The 19520-nt window shown below is 41.9% G+C and overlaps 1 protein-coding gene across 2 annotated transcripts in view; it reads right to left on the minus strand.

The window, feature by feature from the left end:
- Nucleotides 1-17925, minus strand: part of PRICKLE2 (prickle planar cell polarity protein 2) — a 338052-nt gene extending 320127 nt beyond the window's left edge. The window contains exons 1-2 of one of the 2 annotated variants that reach the window (XM_028518036.2): nt 17722-17925; nt 16874-16959 (exon numbers count right to left, since the gene is read on the minus strand). In XM_028518036.2, the coding sequence (XP_028373837.1) occupies nt 16874-16959; nt 17722-17763 (128 nt within the window). In that variant the 5' untranslated portion in view covers nt 17764-17925. Of the gene's footprint in view, nt 1-16873; nt 16960-17628 lie in introns of both variants that reach the window. The other variant, XM_036030991.1, reaches the window with a different exon arrangement.
- Nucleotides 17926-19520: the final 1595 nt, after the last annotated feature.

Below are 19520 nucleotides of genomic sequence, written 5' to 3' on the forward strand. Positions count from 1 at the left end.
GCCAAGTGGGTACTGGAAAATCAGGGAGAACACTTTGTAAAATATATGGTTGTTTAATTACTAATCTGTACACCTGAAACCAATGCAAAATAAACTGAAAGAAACTGTAATTAAAAAATATTGTTAAAAACAAAAGTATCTACAGTATGCCACCATTTGTGTGAAAAACAAGACAGATGTACAAGCGCACACATGCACACATATATTAATATGTATCCAATTAATTTAAAATACATAAATTCATGTCATTTTTACTGTATTTCAAGGCATGTGAGGCCATGGTAGAAACACAATAAATTTTCTTGAATAAATAAATTCCCCATGAGCTTGTACAAATCAATTTCCAACTTGCTTATATTCTTCTTGCTTATAAAACTTAACCCCAAAATGTCACCCAACTCTTTCTCAGACATTTATTATTATCAATTTAACATTCTTCTCAGATAATTTAAGAAATCTGATTATTCAGGAATAACCATCAGAAAGGTAATTCCAGCTTAAAGACTTGAACACAAAACTATCCTGGGGTACAACCAACAAGGCAGACGTTCCAGCAAGCAAAGGTTTGGGCTGGTGGTTATTTAACTAAGAGGTTAAAAAGGCACAGGCCATTTTCTGCTCACACACAGGCAAGATGGTTTCAGGCACTGCCCACGCTCACACACGGTAGCGCTATGGCACACTTCTCCACATGTGTAATGAGAACCCCGTCCCCCTGCTTGTCTGCTGGTAAATGATAGGGGCTATCAAAGGGATTAATCAGATCCCTTCATCCTATACCCTTTAATCCTAAAATAAGCAGTTCTAAACGCATTCCAAAACAGCATATGCACTTTTGCAGAGAGTGAAATCAGTGTTACATAACGACATTCCTGAAATGATCCAGGTTATTCCTCGATAGATAATGGCTAAAGAAGTTGAACAACAGGAAATTAATACCTATTATAACTACATGCAATTTAATTTACTCTAATAACTTCTAAAAAGTCAAGGTTTCCAATGAAGTCCCTGCCTCAGAACAGTATGTTCTGCAATAGCACATTAGCTATTAGCAAGTACTCCTAAAAGTAAAAAAAACAAAACAAAACAACAACAACAAAAAAAACCATTTTGGATTTTCAACCATTGAGAACACAGTGGGTATCCTCTTGCTACAAATGGAAGTTCTAGTCCAGCTGTTGAAATAGTCAAAATTAATTCTTGACCCTTGGGCAGGAACCCGTATAATAGAGCCTCTCTTATTCAATATAATCAACAACTGTAGTCCACTTGGAATAGAATTTGGGTGTAGATGACTGAAAATCCAAAATAATATCGGTCCAAACAAGATAGAAATTAATTACTTTCTCATGTAAATACAGATTGGAGTTATGCAGTCCAAGGCTTCAGTGTCTTAATGGTCACCAGGGACCTGGGCACAGCCTGCCTTGTTCTGCTTTCTTCAACACAGGGTCCAGTTTAGCTGCTTGAGCTCCAACTATCAGATTCACATTCCACTGGACAGGAAGCAAGGAAACAATGGTACATGCTTTTCCTTGAAAAGCACTTTCCACAAGATGTACTTACTATTTTTACTCATATGCCTTTGGCTAGAACTTAGTCAAATGGCAACCCCTAGGAGCAAGGAGGGCTGAGAAATATTGTCTTAATTCTAAGCCTATGACCCAGACAATATTTTGAAAGTTATATTTCTAAGGAAGAAGTAGACAGTAAATGTGGGGACAACAAGCAGTGTCTATCACATTTAGGAATCATAAAATAATGATACAGACATATCTTATTTTTTTCTTGAAATATGTAGTCATACATTCATTTAAAGTAGGAAAGGGTATTTTGCATATGGGTTTACAGATCAGACTACTTTTTATTTCATGCATAAAACACACCTATAGTGAATCTTTCCAGTTTTTGTTGTTTTTTTTTTTTTAGAGTGGTATCAGAACTTAAAGATGCTGTGAAAAAAATCTAGGTCCTTTCACAATTTCTGCCTCACTCGTCATCTTTTATAACTGTTTTTCCCAGAACCTAATTCAATTGGTTTGCTCTTAGTCTTCATTATTGAGGAATTTTCAAGCATTCAGCTTAGTTTTTCACAGAAATAACTCTTCATTATTTTTGCATATTTCATGGGTTTATGAAGATATTCATATAACTACAGTAACAAGTATAACTGCATAAACAGGCTTAGGAACAAACAAATTCACTCTCGGTAAATACACAGCTCTACAGCACAGCTAGAGGGGCAGGAAGAGGGAAAGCATCCTAAAGAAGCACATATTAACTGGATGCTTTACAGATGAAATGGAGAGTTGCGATTTATCCAGCAACAGATTGAACGAAGAACTTCTGTTCTTTCAAATTTCTTGCAAAAATCTTCTCAGTTGGCTATTTAAGCAGGAAAGCCCCAGTAATGTTGTCACAATGTGTGGGTGATGATGGACCCTTTCCTGATTCCATCATCTATCTCCCTCAATCTATAGATTAGGGAAATTGAGGTCCAGAGAAGTATGTTTCCAAACATCAGAGGTGCACCATGCACTTCCAAAGGTATTTGCTGCTTGCCACACTTCTGCAGCTTCTCACTGGATGAGCCCTTGGCATTTGGGGCAGGACCACCATCATGGTGATGCTCTATCTCTGAGTCTGTGGAAGGTTTCAAAGCCCTGTCCCCAGCCCACTAAACACCAATGGCAGCACTCCCAAGCCACTGTGACAAGAAAACAGAAATGCAGCCATGAGTGGCCAAATGTCCATGTCCCCAGATACAGAAGTCATTTTTGACCTTGTAGGTATAATACTTTTACAGTGGTTATTTTTCTGCCATCTTTTAAATCACACAATCATTGCTATGGGTGTTGTTTATACCATGGACAATGCCAAATCCCAAGGAGTCTTAAGAGGTCTTTTAATCTCTCTGATGAAGTGAACAAAGCTTAGTTCAAAACATGAGAATATGCATACTGGTTTTTTTTTTAATCTTCAGCTGAGGACATTGATGTGGCAGAAGCAGAAATTGGTTGCCTTTGCACACACCCAGACCAGGAATCTGCGCTGGACTGGGGGTCATATGCATCCTGACTAGGGGTCACCCACATCTGTGCCCAGACTGTGAATGAACCCACAACCTATGTATGTGTCCTGACCAGGAATCGAATTCACAACCTCTCAGTTATGGAAGATGCTCCAACTATGGAGCCACATTGGCCAGGGCAAGAGTATGTATACTATTTTAATAATTCCTAAGAAAAAAGATCCTATAGTTCCCTGAACACAGGTTTCACCATTCCACACAAATATATTTTCTAACAGCCATTTGTATTCAACTCACAAATAAACAGAAACATTAGAAATGATAATATCTCTAAGAAAAGAAATGATACCTTCTCATGCATCTGCCTGATGGGCTCCTTTGCTGTATTTTCTAATGAGTTGTTTCATGTTGCTGTATTAGAGCTGTTTCATTTTTTAAAAAATTAGACCTTTGTATATCATGTATGTTCCAAGTAATTTTCCCAATTTGTTATTGACTATTTTAACTGAGTTATTCATGTCAGAATAATCCATCTTCTTTTATGATTTCTAAATTTCTTATCATCCATTCATTTATTCATCCATTTAACAAATTCTGTCGAGATTTTGCTATGCATCAGGTATTTTTCTGGATGTCGGGGAACCAAACAAAAGAGATGTAGAAAAAATATGCTCATAAAGTTCAAAGTCTTGTGTAGGCTAAAGTAGTTAATCCTAGGGCAGAGTGAAAGCCAGATAATCCATTAAAAACATAATAATGTCAAGTAATGATGAGTGCTCTGAAAGACATGAGAGGCAGGGAAGGGGGCGTGATTGGGGTATGGTTTTCAGATGGTCAGTGAACATTGTTCTAAGGAAATGACAGTGAGGGAGAGGCCAGGAGAGAAGTGAGGCAACAAACCTTGTGGGTATGTGGGGGAACTACTCCTAGGGCAGGTCCTACCAAGGGCAAATGCCATGAGGTAGGAATAATGCTTGCTGAGTTTTGTGACCAGTAAGGTGGCAGTGTAGCTAAAAGGTAGACAGTGAGAGAGAGAAAAAGAAAAGGGAAATATTTGAATTTATATATGTTTTTACTTTCCAAATTTGTACAAGCATTCATCCACAATAAAATTTAATTTTTTTTATTTAAAAGTTGTAGATTAATACCTTTTTATTCCAAATGCAAAGTTGCTTGTCCTGGCACCCTTCATTGAATCACCTCTCCCCACTCCTGGCTTTTACATGTCACCTTTGTCACATACCACTAGACTTCGATCTAGTTTTGCAGGTGTTCTGGTCTGTCAGGGCGATCTATTCCTGTTCCAGTACCATATTGTTTACATTTGTATAGCCTTACAATGTACTTTGCTATCTGGTGGGGCTAGAACCTTTAGTTATCTTCATAGATACTAGACCTTGGCTGGTTCTAACTTCCAGTTGATGAAAGAACTTAAAAACCACTTTATTAAAGTCCACATCTTCTAAGTGATAGAAAAAAATGAGGTGGCCAAGAATATACGAAAGCTTAAGTGGGAATTCAGTGCAGGGTGATGGTGGGAGGCTCTCTATCCAAACCAAACTCCTAGTCCTCAACATCAATACTAATCCTTCAGCAGTTATCCCAACCACTTGTGGTAAGAAGCTTGTGAACTGCTAAGCTAGACAATCACTTAAATTATGATCATGTGATTTCCCTGATGTCACTGTCAAGTCCTGGCTGGGGTATGGTGCTGACCAGTGGTTCTCAATCTCTGTTCCCTGGACCAGCAGCAGTAGCACCCAATTCATGATATGTACATTCTCAGCACCAACTGAGATCTAATGAATGAGAAACCCTGAGGGGGAGGCAAACAGCCCTACAACTGTTTAGAATCCATGTGATCTCTCCAGAACCAGGGATATAATATAGTGTTTAAGAGCCCAAACTATAGCTGAAGTCCTAGGATTTAACCTTGGTTTTAATACTCACTAGCTTTGTGACTTTGAGGAAGTAACTTTAACTTGCTGTACCTCATTTCTTCATGAAACCAATATCAATACTAGTATCTATCTCAAAAAGGGTTTCAACAACTAAAGAAGAGAATATAAGAAATGTGCTTTGAATCTAATAGCCCTGGCATAGTGTAACTGCTCAATTAATGATAGCTGCTAGTAGGATGATTATGACAATGAAAAAAAATCATAAGTTTCTTTCATTTTATTTCAGATAATTTATTCTGAATAGCCCAGATGCATGCATGCTGGATTTAATAGAAATCAAGGAATGGTGAAGTACAATTAATATTATACTTCTTTTCTGGTTGCATTTACAGGGAAGTGAGGAGCAGTGGGTGTGTTAGCTCTGGCACAATTTTGTGGAGATGAGACCTATCTCTGGTATCATGAAGAATTTCCTTTTCTAAAGAAGACCTCTTTTTTTTTTTTGCCTTTAAAGTGAATCAATTATAAAACCTAGACACTAATTAAAAGGCCCCAAGGCCAAAAGCTCTTCCCTCAAATAACTGTCCACAGACTACCAGTTCATTTCCTATACATCTCACTGGCAAGGCCCAACAAAAGCTAAAAGAAGATGGATTTCATAGGGTGACCTGGGGGTCAACTGATTCAGACAGCTGAATTCATCAATATGGGCAGGAAATTCTATCCACTAATAGCAGCTTGTTATAGTTCCCTCCTGTTGCAAGCATTTAACAGTGCCTAGAAAAGACAAGTAAAACATATTCCCAAAGGTGCCCCAATGTCAAGGCCCAACCCTCCATGCCAGTGTGCTTCACAAATAACACATTTGCAAAACCCTAGTTGGGCACACTGCTTAGGAGTATAAAACTGTATACGCTTTATTACCATAATGATTATCATGGGTTCCCCCAAAAGAAACATCCAGCTGGAATGCGTAAATGTAATATAGTGGCAAGGGTCTTTGCAATGTGATAAGTTAAGGACTTTGAGATAAGGTTATCCTGGGTTAGGAAGAGCCCAAATCCAATGACAAATCCTTACAGAGGAAGAGCAGGGAAAGGGACAGAGGCACACAGGGAGAACACTCTGTGATGACAAAAGCAGAGGTGGGAATGATGCATCTATAAACCAAGAATGCCAAGGAGAGCCAAAAGCCACCAGAGGCTAAGACAGAGGCACGGACAGAGCCTCCAGAGGAAAACAACCCTGCTGACACCTTGATTTTGGACTTCTAACCTTCAGAACTCTAATGATCAATTTCTGTTATTTAAAGCCACCAAGTTTGCAGCCAGTTGTTTTGGTAGCTCCAGAAAACTAACACAACTATGTAAAATTCTAAGTAGTGAAACCAGACAGAAATCACACCCTAAGGCTAAGAGTATTTCTCTGTGGGTGTTGAAGTTAGGCTTTTTTTTTTAATCATTTGACTTTCCAAGTTGAATTTTCTAAATGTCTACACTGCACATTTATCACCCAACAATTTGATCAAAATTAATTTAAAATAAGAAGTAAAGCTACCTCAAAATAATGTTATCACCAGGACTTTGAAAATTTAACAGAAAAAACATCTGAAACCTTTGTAGTTGGAAATATCTATTAAATTGTCCACCTCCAAGAACCCAGGAAGACATTTATACATATTTCCAGAGGGACAGAGAGAAAAGAGAAACATTGATGGGCTACCTCCCACACATGACCTGACAAGGGACTGAACCTGCAACCTAAGCATGTGCCCTGACAGAGAATTGAATCTGAGACCCTTCAGTTTATGGATGACATGCCAGTCAACTAAGCCACACTGGTCAGGGCCAGAAGAATATATTTATGTGTCCTTTCTGTCACCTCAAACATTCCACATCCAAAATGATGGAGATATTCCCCTGTTACATACTGTTTCCAAATTTTTGGCTTCCTAAAGATACAAGGAGCCTGTCATGATTTCCAAAACAACTCAATAAACTGCTGGAGAAGCTCCAAGGGCAGAATCATCAACGATGCAAATGACAGGAGTGCTCCTGTGTGCCTGATTGGGAAAAAAAGACTTTGAGAAATTATATTATCAGAGTAATTTCATAGTGTGTTGAAGGAAGAAAACACCTGCATTCTTTTAATAAGTCCCCTGGAGGCCTAATTCCTCCGCACTTATACTTGGAAGACCCACTCTGGGTGTTACATGTACACATAATGAACCAGCTTTCAAGAACTGTGAAAGCAGTTTCTGCATCACAAAGTAATACCAGACATAAAATCAAATAACGCTCTCATTAAATGCTTTCCAATGGTCAAAAATGCTTGCATTTGTTTTGCAACATGGTATCAAGATCAGTAAAGCATTGGGGAGCAAAAGCTGCAAAGCCTAGGTCCAAACACTGGATAGTTATCTCTTTTATTGTTTGTTGACTTAAAGTTGGCCGCTGAAGGGATGGACTGTAAACTCCCTTCCTCGACTAATCCCTTTGTTGGAGGTTTCCTCCAGCATACATGCAAAGGACATTTCTGCTAACCACCCCTGCCCCTCCACAAACTAGCCAGATTGCTCAATTTAACACCAAAGCTGTAAACAGGCTGAATAGAGCCCCCTGTAATGTGTGCAGATCTGATTAGAAAACTGCCAGCAACCTCCTACTGGAAACCACACTGCAATTTGATTCAACTTTTCACCCATCAGATACCCCAATAAGTTCAACACCATACCCTCTGGTTTTATAGGAGTTTCATCTTTAAGACACCAGCCTCAAATAAAGCAAGTAGCCCAGGGTTCTTCAGATATTTCATTAATAGTAGACAACAGTAAGGTCTCATTACCAGGCCATTGAGAATATAAGACTTTTTTCTCTAGTGTATAGTTTTACATTTAGACCAGGAGAGTCAAAATGACAAAATGCACCATGGCCAGCTGGGGTGGTTCAGTTGGTTGGAGCATTGTCCTGTGCACCAAAAAGGTTGCGGGTTCAATCCCTGGTCAGGGTGTGCAAGAGAGCCAAACAATTGACATTTGTCACATCAATGTTTCTCTCTCTCTCTCTCTCTCTCTCTCTCTCTCTCTCTCTCTCTCTCTCCCTCCCTCCCTCCTCAATAAACATACTTGAGTGAGGATTTTTTTAAAAAGCCAAAATCCTTGGTTAAAAAAACTTGTGATCTTGAGCCCTAAAGATATGGTTTCAAATCCCGACTCCACTACTTGTTACTTGTGTGATCTGAAGCATGTTACCTGACCACCCTGGGCCTCAGTTTCCTCACACTGAGATCAGTTAGAGGATCCAGGTGTATATTTCTAAAATATAAAGCACATCCTTCAGAGAACTGTTCTGAGGATGACATGGGGGTGATGTGTGAAGGAAGCCAAGCACACAGCAGGTCCTCAGCAATGTTATTCCTTTCTCTTTGAGGGGATCTCCCAGACAGGGAGGAGTTAGCTTCTCTGATGACTTGCTCAGCACAGTTGTCCCTGCCAAGTGGCAACTTTATTGCCATTCTTATCACCCTTCCAGCTGTGTATAATTCACTCACTTGTTTCTTCAAATCAGATGTCTACAGCAGCCAGCCAATACAGTAAAGGAGTAAGGCCAGCCTGGTGTAATGATAGAGAATGGTGACAAGTGTGGGCAAGCTGAATACATGTCCTACCTAAAGAAGGGAAGGAATATAAGCCCAGAGTTGCTAGAAACTTTCATTATTCCAGAGGAAACTCCAAATCTTATTTTTTCCACAAATGTTAGCAATTAATTAAAATTTTAAATCCTGTACACTCTCAACAAAATACGTACAGGACAGATCTTATCTCAGAAGTTTCCAGGGCATGAGCTTCAGTCAAATATTGTAAAAATATCCTTGTTTCTCATGCCTTAGAATAGAGAGATCCCTGTAAGGGGTAGTGATGCTACAAATAAAATTGTTTAGAATGGCACACTGGAATCCACAAAAAATCACACTTATTAAGCAGGCTTAGGTAAAATAGACTAAGTGTTGCCTTAATGATGTGTAATTTTTGTCTTGGACATGAATATTCATGGTCTGGTTGGTGGATGAAAAGTACAAAAAAAGTCCCCTTTTATATACTGACCCCAGGGGCAGAGTTTAAATGTTTTCTTCCTATTAGAGTTTGCAAATTGTTTTTACAAACATCACTTAAGCAAAAAGACTGTGAGGGTATAGGGTCCAATTCTACTAAAGTCCATTTCATCTCAAGTGCATATGGCCCCAGATGAGTGTATGAACTGGCTATTCCTTCAGTGTCATTCCTTTAGAACCCAAACCCCCACATTAAGGAGGACTCCACTATCTCTTCTAAGCTAAGTCACTAAGACAAGAATCATCACCCCCATTTAACAAACAAAGGGTGAAGGCTCATGGTGGTAAAGTAACTTGTTCTCTGTCATAGAACCTACAATTTCCAGAGCCATGAACTGGGACTTTTCACTTCTTATCCAGTCTTGTTTCCATTGAAACTTCTTGCAACCACAAACATACATGAAGCCCATGCTATATACCATGTACAAAGAGGCAACTCCATGCATTATCCTATTTAATCCTCATAACAACTTCATAAGATAACCTCAAACTTATAAATAATATCATTTTCATTTTTTCAGATTAAAAAAATCAAGAAAGGCTGGGAAAGATTAAGTCACTTTCCCAAGAATAGTCAGTACGAGTCAGAACCAAGACTACAATCCCAGCAAAACGTCTTCAAAGCCTCTAACCACTGGGCTATAATGCTCCCTCATAAGCCTTTACAAGTTTCCTAGAATTATTTATGATAATAAACATTCCTCCCCAGACATCACTGCCCCCCATGGCTCTCCCGAACACAAGGCAGGTAGAATCCTTTTGATCTTAGAATGCTCAGTGATCAGGGAATCATTCCCTTTAAGGAATGTTCCCTGTCTCCACAGGGAATTCCCTCTAGGTAGTCATTAATTGCAAAGTTAAAAGGATAACCTAGCTTTCCAAACTGAGAGACCACAAAATAACAAATTTATTAGATTCCCCCACATCCCAGTAACCTTAAACAACAGAAATCTAAGGTTGAATGGCAAACTTTCAATAGAATGTGGGTATTGCTTTCAGAATTAAAGACAAAGTATATTTTGAAAACAAGATGACTGACCTCAGTGCTCCGTGCTTCCTCACTAAACATCAGGTACAAACTGTCATGCAGGGTGATTAAACAAACTGTTGCTGGGGTGGGATTAATTATGAGGTTGCTGGGGTGTTTCAGAGTTTTAGCCCTAAGAACACAGAAATACTCTCAAATTTTTGAAGGTGTAGGAGTGAAAATTGGCACCATCTTTTTTGGAGGACAATTTGATAAGAACGTCAGACAAGTTGTGGCATAAGAAAAACTATTGCCATATAGAATCTAATAAGGAACAATAGAAAACCACCAAAGTGGCCATGAATAGAAAAATTTTAATTCAATGATAACCCATACACTGGATTCTAAAAACTAATAAATGTATTAAATCTTTTTGCCTAAAATGTAAAGATGTCCAAAAATATGTCTAAGTATCAAAAAAGTAAGCTACAAAAGACTATATGCAGAATGTATCTTTTCTGTTAACATATAATTTGAATGAATCTGAGGAAATAAACACCATGGCATAAATATGTATCTCCAGCTGTTTCTGCACAGGGCCAGGTAGTAAATACTTTCAGTTTTGTGGACCATGAGGGCTATCTCAATGATTCAATTCTGCTACAGCAAAAGCAGCCACAGATGATACTAAATCAATGGGCATGGCTGTGTTCCATTAAAACTTTATTTATGGACTTAAAATGTTAATTTCATATCATTTTTATGTGCCACAAAATGTTATTCTTTTGATTTTTTTCTTTTTGGCAAAAAAGAATGTTATTCTTCTTTCTATATGGCAAAAAGAATGTTATTCTTCTTTTGATTTTTTCCCCAACCATTTTAAAATGTGAAAACTATGCTTAGCTAGTAGGGTATACAGAAACAAATAGCCAGCTGATTTTGTCCCACCAGCTGTGGTTTGCTGACCCTTGCTTTCAAAGATATGATTAAGGGTTTTCTTTTCTGTGCTTTGTATGTTTGTGTGTATATGTGTGATTTTTAAATCTTCTATAATAGCCATGTCTTATTTCAAAATCAGAGACAACAATACGAATATATAGAGTGGGGCAAAAGTAGGTTTACAGTTTTTCATATGGAAAATAACACACTTAATAACAAGATAAACTCTGTTTTACATACTTGCAACTGTAAACCTACTTTTGCCACATCCTGTATTGGAATGAATTGATATGTTTCCTCAAGGAAAAAACCCTATTAACGTGTTCCAGCTTCTATCAGGCATGTTATCAAATGCCAATGACACAAAGTAAGCCAGCCAACAACTGTCTTAGCTGCTAGGTATCTTTCCTTACCTTGAGGGCTTCAAACATGTCTTAAATGTATGCACACCTTTCCACCCCTTTTCTTGGCACATCAACTGACTGAGACAGGATATTTCTTTTTCCTTAAGCAAAATAACCAGTGGGAATCCATTTCTTAGCCAAATTATAATCCACTAAAGGAAATCAGGCTGGCATCTCCCCAAATTACCACTCCAGTCATCAATCAACACAATTGCCAGGGCAACTAAGGAGAGGTGCTTTTTAAGACACAGTCCTGGCTAACCCAGCAGCACTGCCTCTGGAGCAGCTACACAGTGCCAAAGCATCCTGCCTAGAGAGGCAGCGGCTGTCAGGAGACAAACTGCTCTGCATAACTAAACTGACCTCACAAAGCTACCACTGCTCTGGGCTTTCCATGTCAGCTGCTTCAGAAAGTGCAACTCCTGGAGGCTTGTTCTGAAAGCCAGCCTTTTAATGCTAGAGTTGAATATTCATTTATCAGCAAAGCTGAACCGTTAAAGGGATTACAAGGAGCTTAGAATCCACTGGCAGTTCATTGATCTGGTCTTGCAAGTCTCATCTCCACATGCCCTATAGAAATGGCTTTGGTCTGTTCCCTGGTTCTTTGGTTGCCTTTGATTTTTTATTTTAGCACCATTCTCATCCAAGTTGGAGGGGTTGTTTGCTCTAGTCTTGATTTGAAAAGGTTCTTAGATTCCTTTCTTCTAAAACTAAGAGAAGCTCTTTGCATATTACCCTGGATAGTGGTAGAGACCAGGGGTTGGACAATATTTTCTGTAAAGGGACAGAGAGTAAGTGTTTTTGGCTTTGTTGGCCATACAATTGGTTGTAACTATTCCACTCTATTGCTGAAGCGGAAAAACTGCCACTGACAATATGTAAACTAATGGGTATGACTTTGTCCAGATAACTATTTATTTATGGACACTTAAATTTGAATTTCATATAATTTTCATATGTCATGAAATATTATTGTTTTGGTTTTTCCCACCCATTAAAAATGTTACCTGAGCCATAAAAAAAAAAAAACAAACAAAAACAGAAGAAGGGTAGGTTTGGCCAGCAGGGTGGAGTCTGCCAATGCCTGATTTTGATCGTTGGTATTCAAGCTGTGGTCCCTGGGCCAGCAGTATCAGCATCACCTGGGAACTTGTTACTTACACAAAATCTCAGGCCCCTGCCCCAAGCCTGTTGAATCAGAATCTGCATTTGAACAAGATCCCCTGGTAACTCATGTGTAAGCCAAGTCTGAGAAGTCCTGGTCCAGAACACAGAATTTGGAAGTCAGACAGGATGGGAATACTATTGACTAGCTGGCTGTAGGACCTTAGGCAAGTTATTTAACTCTCTAAAACTCAGTTTCCTTATCTATTAAAATGGATATAAATAACTATGACCATCTCCAAAAACTGTTGTGAGTGAAAGAGCAGAAGGATGGAAAACACTGCCTGGCTTTGCCAATGCTTTAAAAATGGTAGCTAATATTACAGAATCCTGCTCTTTCTAAAATCACATTTGGAGAGATGAGGATGCTCATGCAGGATTTGCAAGCTCCAATCATTTCTGGTCCGTGACATGTCATCTAAATATTTGAAGAAGTCCTTGAATTCCACTGGAATGTTGGAGACTATGATAAGCCAAGGTCACATCCTTCCAAAGGGAGAACACTCGTGCCTGCTGGTTACTGTCATGAAGCAGTAGTCCCCATGTTATCACACATCTGGATTTTCCAACCGAAGTTGGAACCTGAATTTTAAGGTAAGAAAAAGCCTCTTTATTTCACACACACTGTGCAGACTAAACAAAACCCACCTGCAAGCTGGATGTGACCCAAGGCCCTCTAGTTTGTGACCTTTGCCTTAGAATAGAGAAGTAACAAGAGGTGGTGAGTCATAAAGAAATGAGCATGGGTTTCAAAGCCAAATCCCAGCAGCTCTGAGCCTCAGTTTCCTCATCAGGAAAATAATCATATGTACCTCCTAGGATTTGGTGAGGATTAAAGAGAAATGTATGTAAAACATGGAGGCACAGCTCTGGACAGAGTGAGTACTCATCATTATTACTGCTGATGTTGTTTTGATATTATTTTTTAAATTCATCAGTGCCCAGGCATTCAACGGATAAACCTTTACTATAAAAATGGCTATCTTTCTCTCCCTGCTCAGTCTGGTTGCAAACAAGCAAGCCCAATTAACCCCCAATCAGAATGCTGTCTCATACTAGAGTACACTAAATGCTTAGTTCCTAATGATTTTGTTCTGGCCCAAGTCCATGAAGGTGCTTTAATCTTCCTCTTAATGAAAATGCCCTCTTGGCCTGGCCACTGCAGGGTTTGCCTGAGGCTGCCTGGAGGTGCTTTTACTCAGGCCCAGGCTACCTGTAGGAAACAGTGCCTACCTTTGATCCCCAGCTGCTCTCAATCAGGTGGAGGATAGCTGACAATTGTGAGCCCTCTGCCTTCCAAGACACGTAAATCCTTCTGGGTTTTTTAGAAACCTAAAAAAAAATCCCCACATTTGCCACCGAAAGGTGGGGGTGACAATACAAATGGGGAGAGTATAAAAAATCCCCACAAATAAAACAGACTTCTACAGGACTTTAGGCATCTTTCCTCACCCAGAGGGAGCCCCAAAGTGTGGAGAGCAATCTGGCATGCACAGTGCTTGGGTTCCTACATCAGGCTCTCAGTCTCTCTCAGTCTCTCTCTCAGTCTCTCCCTCTCTCTCTCCCTCTCTCTCTCTCTCTCTCTCTCTCTCTCTCTCTCACACACACACACACACACACAAATCAGCTGGGGATCTTGGCAAAGCTGGGCTCAGGTTCAGTAAGTCTATGGCAGGGCCTGAGGGTTTGCATTTCTAACAAACCTCCATGACACGTGGTACAGATGGTTCCTTCCTGGGGTTTAAATCAGCAGGAGCCTCCTTTCGGGCCTCATTCAGGTCTCTGCAGAAATGTCACCTCCTCAGAGAGTCCTTTCCTGACCACCTTATCTAAAATGTAATTTTTTGTTGAATAAGAGCAGGAATCCTGTCTGTTTTGTTCTTTGCTATATACCCAGCACCAACGGAGTGCCTGGCACACAGCAGGTACTCAAATATTTGTTCAGTAGAGAGATCCCAGTCTGACAGCTGAAGAAAATGAAACTCAGGGAGCCTAAATCACACAACTCATCAAGGCCAGAGCAATACACTATCCCCACTTGTCTGAACTTCAAAGCCTTTGCTCTCTCCTCCATACCAGAGGGGGGAGCAAAGTTTGTTTACAGGCGTTTCCTCCCTAGAACTTCAGTGCTTTTGTGCCTGAGGCCGTGACACAATTCTGATCTGCTCTGAGGAGATGCCTGCTGTGCAGACAATGACTTCAGGGAGAACAGTGTGGAAGCAGACAGGCTAGCTGAGTGTTAATACTTAAGGTGCTTGGTACAGTTGGGTAAGGGAAGTTCGCTCTCCATGGGTCAGCCCAGCAGGCCAGCATTTTCCTCCCTCAGGACACAACTGTCTCTCCAGTCAGAAGAGTAGGAAATGAGTATACTGTGGATTTCCAACTGCCAATAGGAATATTGTACTGTGACCCTCTTCTCCAAAAGGTCACCACAAAGTATGCCTATTGGGGAAAAGGAGGGGGCAAAAGCAAGGAGTTGCTTCCTCTCCAGCAATGGGTGGAAATGCCATAAAAACCCCATTCATGGAGCAAAAGTGAAGCCTTTCGGCTCTGAGGAAACTGCTTCACGTGAAAACCTATCTCAGACTAATGAAAGGGTCTCTTTCCCAAAGAAAGGCTCCATAATGGGCTGAAAATGAAACACTTGTTCTCCCATCACAAAGTCAGCTGCATTAAAATGGCTTCAGGTTCTCTGAGAAGCTGTGGTCCTAAAAGTCTAAGTGACCTGGAGGCCCAGCAGCCTCAGAAAGCTAGCTAGCTTTCCTTCTGAGCAGTGGCTGATGGGAAGCTAAAAATAATGATCCAAAGGCACTTATATTTACTGTGTGCCTGGTACTGGGCAAATAATGTGTTCTCAATATGTCATTTAATTTGGACAGTCACACTGTGAAATAAGTATTGTTCCCACTTAATGGTTAGGGAAACTGAGAACTAGGGAGAGTAAGTGACTTACTGGAGGTTAGAGGTCACAGACCAAAGGAGAGGAGCCAGGTACTCCCCAGGCCTCTAAGTCAAGTGTTAACCCCAATGCTGCAGAATTGGGAGAAGCTGAAAAACACTGCCCTGTTCATCATTCTGCCTACCCCTGCCACCATTCACGCACAAGATGGATTGAAGAGGACACAATCAACAGTACTGTATCCTGGATTGAATTGACAAAATAGAACTTCTACACCTATTCCCATGTATCACCCACTTTCACAGTTGGGACACACAAAGCACAGCTCAGAACACATCTGTTTGGGCCACAACATTGGCATGGCTGATGGCTGCCTAAGTCTGCCCATTACATATTTATAAGGTCGCCTGGCCTTGCCTCTGACACACAAGTTATTAAATGCTCAGGAGCCATAGGGCTGTGCTCAGTGCCCTGAAACAAAGGCAAAGAGGCTGCCAGACCCATCTGAGGCAGGAACAAAAGCATTTAATTTCTGAAGGAGCAAGCTGGGAGTTTCCTTATAACTGGTGCCCAGCACACATTACCAACTGGGAGAAAGTAGAGAAGCATGCACAAAAGGAGAGAAAAAGATCAAAGCAGGCTTTTTCTCCCTAGTGTCCAGAAACAGTCCTCTTCAAAGGGGCATAGAGCAGTGGGGAAAGATGCAATAATCAAAGAGAGAACGGGTTATAATGTTGGAAAATTTTCTTCTGTCACTGGTTTTTCCTTTTCATGAAGTTGCCAAAAAGGATCTGCCTCTTCTGTTAATATAGTCAAACTGAGCCAGCAAGCCTGCACCCCAACTTTTCCCAATCAGAGCCCCAGAAGCCAGAAGCATTGGGAGGGCATCGAGATCCCTTGTCTCCCAAACATAATCATTCCAATCCAGGCTGGGGCTGCCTGGAAGTCAACATTCACGGCACATTAATAAAAAACATCTGGCCACCGAAGAGGGTTGACACAGCACAGACGGGCAGTGGTGGATTTGCGGTTGGGACCCAGAGTTACAGGGGCTGAATTAAAAACACAATTGGAAAACACCAGCCAGTCCAGAGAGTCCTACATACACTGCACTGTGGCTCTTGGAAACAATTCCATGCCAAGTTGAATTGTTCGGGGCTGAGCAACTTAGATATACAGAGAGTGTGGGTGCAAGGAGCCCAACATTCCCCATCAGGGAAATGCTCCCCTGCATCCCCCAGTGTCTGGCCACCACTTCCACCTTCAATATTTGTAGCAGATGTAGTCCCACTCTTAAAGCAATAGCCTTTGCATTCTTTCCATGTGGCTTACAAGTGAGATTTACAAAAGGAAAAAAATAGACATGTGTACATACATTTTTTTCACATACACGTACACAGATATATATCCCAACCCGCAAGTGTTTTGTCTCTAGAAATCAGATTTAAGTCATCCTACCTCCATTTATGCAAGGCAAACCCAGGGCACTGGTCACCACAGGCAGTACATGGCTGGCCTCTCTCTATCCGCCCCAGTCCAGTCAACTTCAAAACAAAAAGACAACACAACATGTTTCCATCACAGAGGCTCCCTCCAAAGCCCCACGCTGTCCCAGGCAGGACACCCTACTCTTCCCAACCCACCTCGTGTAATTGACTCCAATGATCCTCTTAAAGGTGGGGGAGCTGGGGCAGGGTACTGCCGGTTCCTCAGGAGAGGTCTCCTACATGAGGGTGTTCTGACCCAGGCAGGCTCCCTCTGGTGAGGACACCAAGCCACCAAGAAATGGCCATGACTGGGGCTTTGTCTCCCCGTGACACCTTGGTCACGGGTTTCTAAGAAACAAAAGCAAGACCGTTCCCCAGAGTCCCTGAGAAGCAACCGTGGCATGCGGCTCGCAGACCAGGCTGGTGCTCCCGAGAATGGGGCAGCAAAAGACACCCCAAAAGACAGACCCAAAGTCAAGTCCGCGGCTAGAGCTACAAAAAGCGGGACACTGGTGCTTTAGTGGTGGGATAACGATCTGCCTTAAAGGAAGAGGAGAGGGAGGGGGCTTTTAGGGGAGCCCCCAAACTGTGACATTGCGGGCCACAGCTCCTGGTCTGCTCTTGCCCGGGCTGGGGATCCGGATTTAACCCCTTTTTCACCTTGGAGCCTTCGCCAGCGCTCCAGGCGCACCCGCCGCCTTTCAGCCCTCCAGCAGGCCGGCTTACCTGGGGCCACAGGTGCGCAGCCGCCGGGCAGGGGCGCTCGCAGCGGCCCAGGGGCACCCGGAGATCTGCTCGGCTCTGGTGGGGGACACTCACCGAGCGGCTGGAGAGTCTTTTCCGGGAGCTCCGGCTGAACATGGCCAGGCGTCTGCTGCAAGCAGCGCGGTCTGTGGGTCTGTCCGCCCTGCGGTTGCGAGGGCTGGTAGCCTGGGCGGGCACCCTCAGCGGCAGGGGGCCTAGCAGTCTCCGCCTCGCAGTCCCCGGCTCGATCCGCTCTGGAGCGCACGCCTCCCCCTCCCCTCCCAGTGCCTCCCGCTCTCCCGCCCGCAGGTCCCTCCTTCTCTCCCGGCATCCCCCCGCCCTCTGCGGCTTCGCCCTGCGGTCCACCGGGCCTTCCCAATGCTCCCTGCACCCCCTGTGCCTACTTTCTCCTAGTCCCTGCCTCCCCGCAGGGGCCAACTCCGGCCCACACAAGGGTCCGCCCCACCCCCAAAGGCTCGCCCCTCACCCTGTCTCAGAAGTTAGGGTACTCTACCACTTCAAGGCCCCCTGCTGCTGTAGCTGGGGGTGGGGGGATGCAGGTTAAGTATTTTTAAGTTAAGGTATAATTCACAGCCAGTAAAATTTACCCTTTTTAATGAACAATTCTGCCAATGTTGAAAAGTTCATACAGATCTGTAACCACCACCACCACAATCAAGATATAGAGCAATCCCATCACCCCTCAAAGAGACTGTTTTAAAAGTTTGTACCTCGCATGCAATCTGTTTAGTATTCACTAAGTACTGGTAGATGTGGAGGAGGGGAAGGATGAAATATACTCCCAAGTGTAAGGTGCTTGGACTGTACTAGATGCTCATTAAGTGACTTTCCAATGATTGAACGAATGTAAGCATTGATGGCCTGTGGTTACCTGCCCATTCTTTTCCCACTACTCGTTAGCTAGTGATCTTCCCAAATTAACTGAACTCTTTGTCCATCTGTGTCCTTATCAATAAAAGCAGATATAACAAGAGTCCTTATCTCACAGCATTGATGAAGATGAGTTGGGATATGTATAGTTGTTGTACATGTTATAACAGGCACAAAGGAAGAAAGGGCTCATTAAAGATTAGCTGTCGGGGGAAAATGTAAAAAGGTTGCAAGTCTGAGAGGTACAAGCCATGGTATCCACTTATCATTGATGTTTCAGCTCAAATATCACCTCCCCTGAGAGAAATTCCCTGACCCTTTGTTGCAGCATCTCTTACATGCACACACACACACCACATGAAGCATAGGTAGAAATGATCTTTTTACTTATTTCTTTGCCCTCACCTAATCTTGTCTGGTTCACTGCTAGAATCTATGATGGTGTCAACACACAGTAGGTACTCCATAAATATGTGTCAAAGGAATAGATTCCTGTCATCATAGAAAAGATCATTCTCTCAGCTTAGCATTTCTCAGATTAGCATCAGCAGATGAGAAATTGAGTGAAGAAAACCTGCTTGCCTGGGGTAACACAGCAAATGAGTGGCAAGGCCAGTTTTGTTATACCCCAAATTCCAAAGAATACAGTGGTACAGCTCTGACACACCTGTCTTGTGTTACCTGATGGTTGGCATTCAGTTGAATGCTAAGTAAGGTTTGGTTTGAGCTGCAGACCAGAACTAGGATGAGGCCAGTGAGGTCTTCACCTTGGGAGCAAAATTTATGGGGACACCAAAAACTCAGTAATCAAGATAAACAGTATCTTTATGCAATATTTTAAAGAAGAATAATTAATGCAAACTGGTCTATAATGAACAGAATATCATTAAGTAAAGACAGGACCCTACCTTACACTTACATGTCTCTTCCTCACTCATCTCACCCTAATTCTAGTCCTGGTGAAAACGCTCCCAAACTCAATG

The sequence above is a fragment of the Phyllostomus discolor genome, chromosome 7 (assembly GCF_004126475.2).
Source record: "Phyllostomus discolor isolate MPI-MPIP mPhyDis1 chromosome 7, mPhyDis1.pri.v3, whole genome shotgun sequence".
NCBI lineage: Eukaryota > Metazoa > Chordata > Mammalia > Chiroptera > Phyllostomidae > Phyllostomus > Phyllostomus discolor.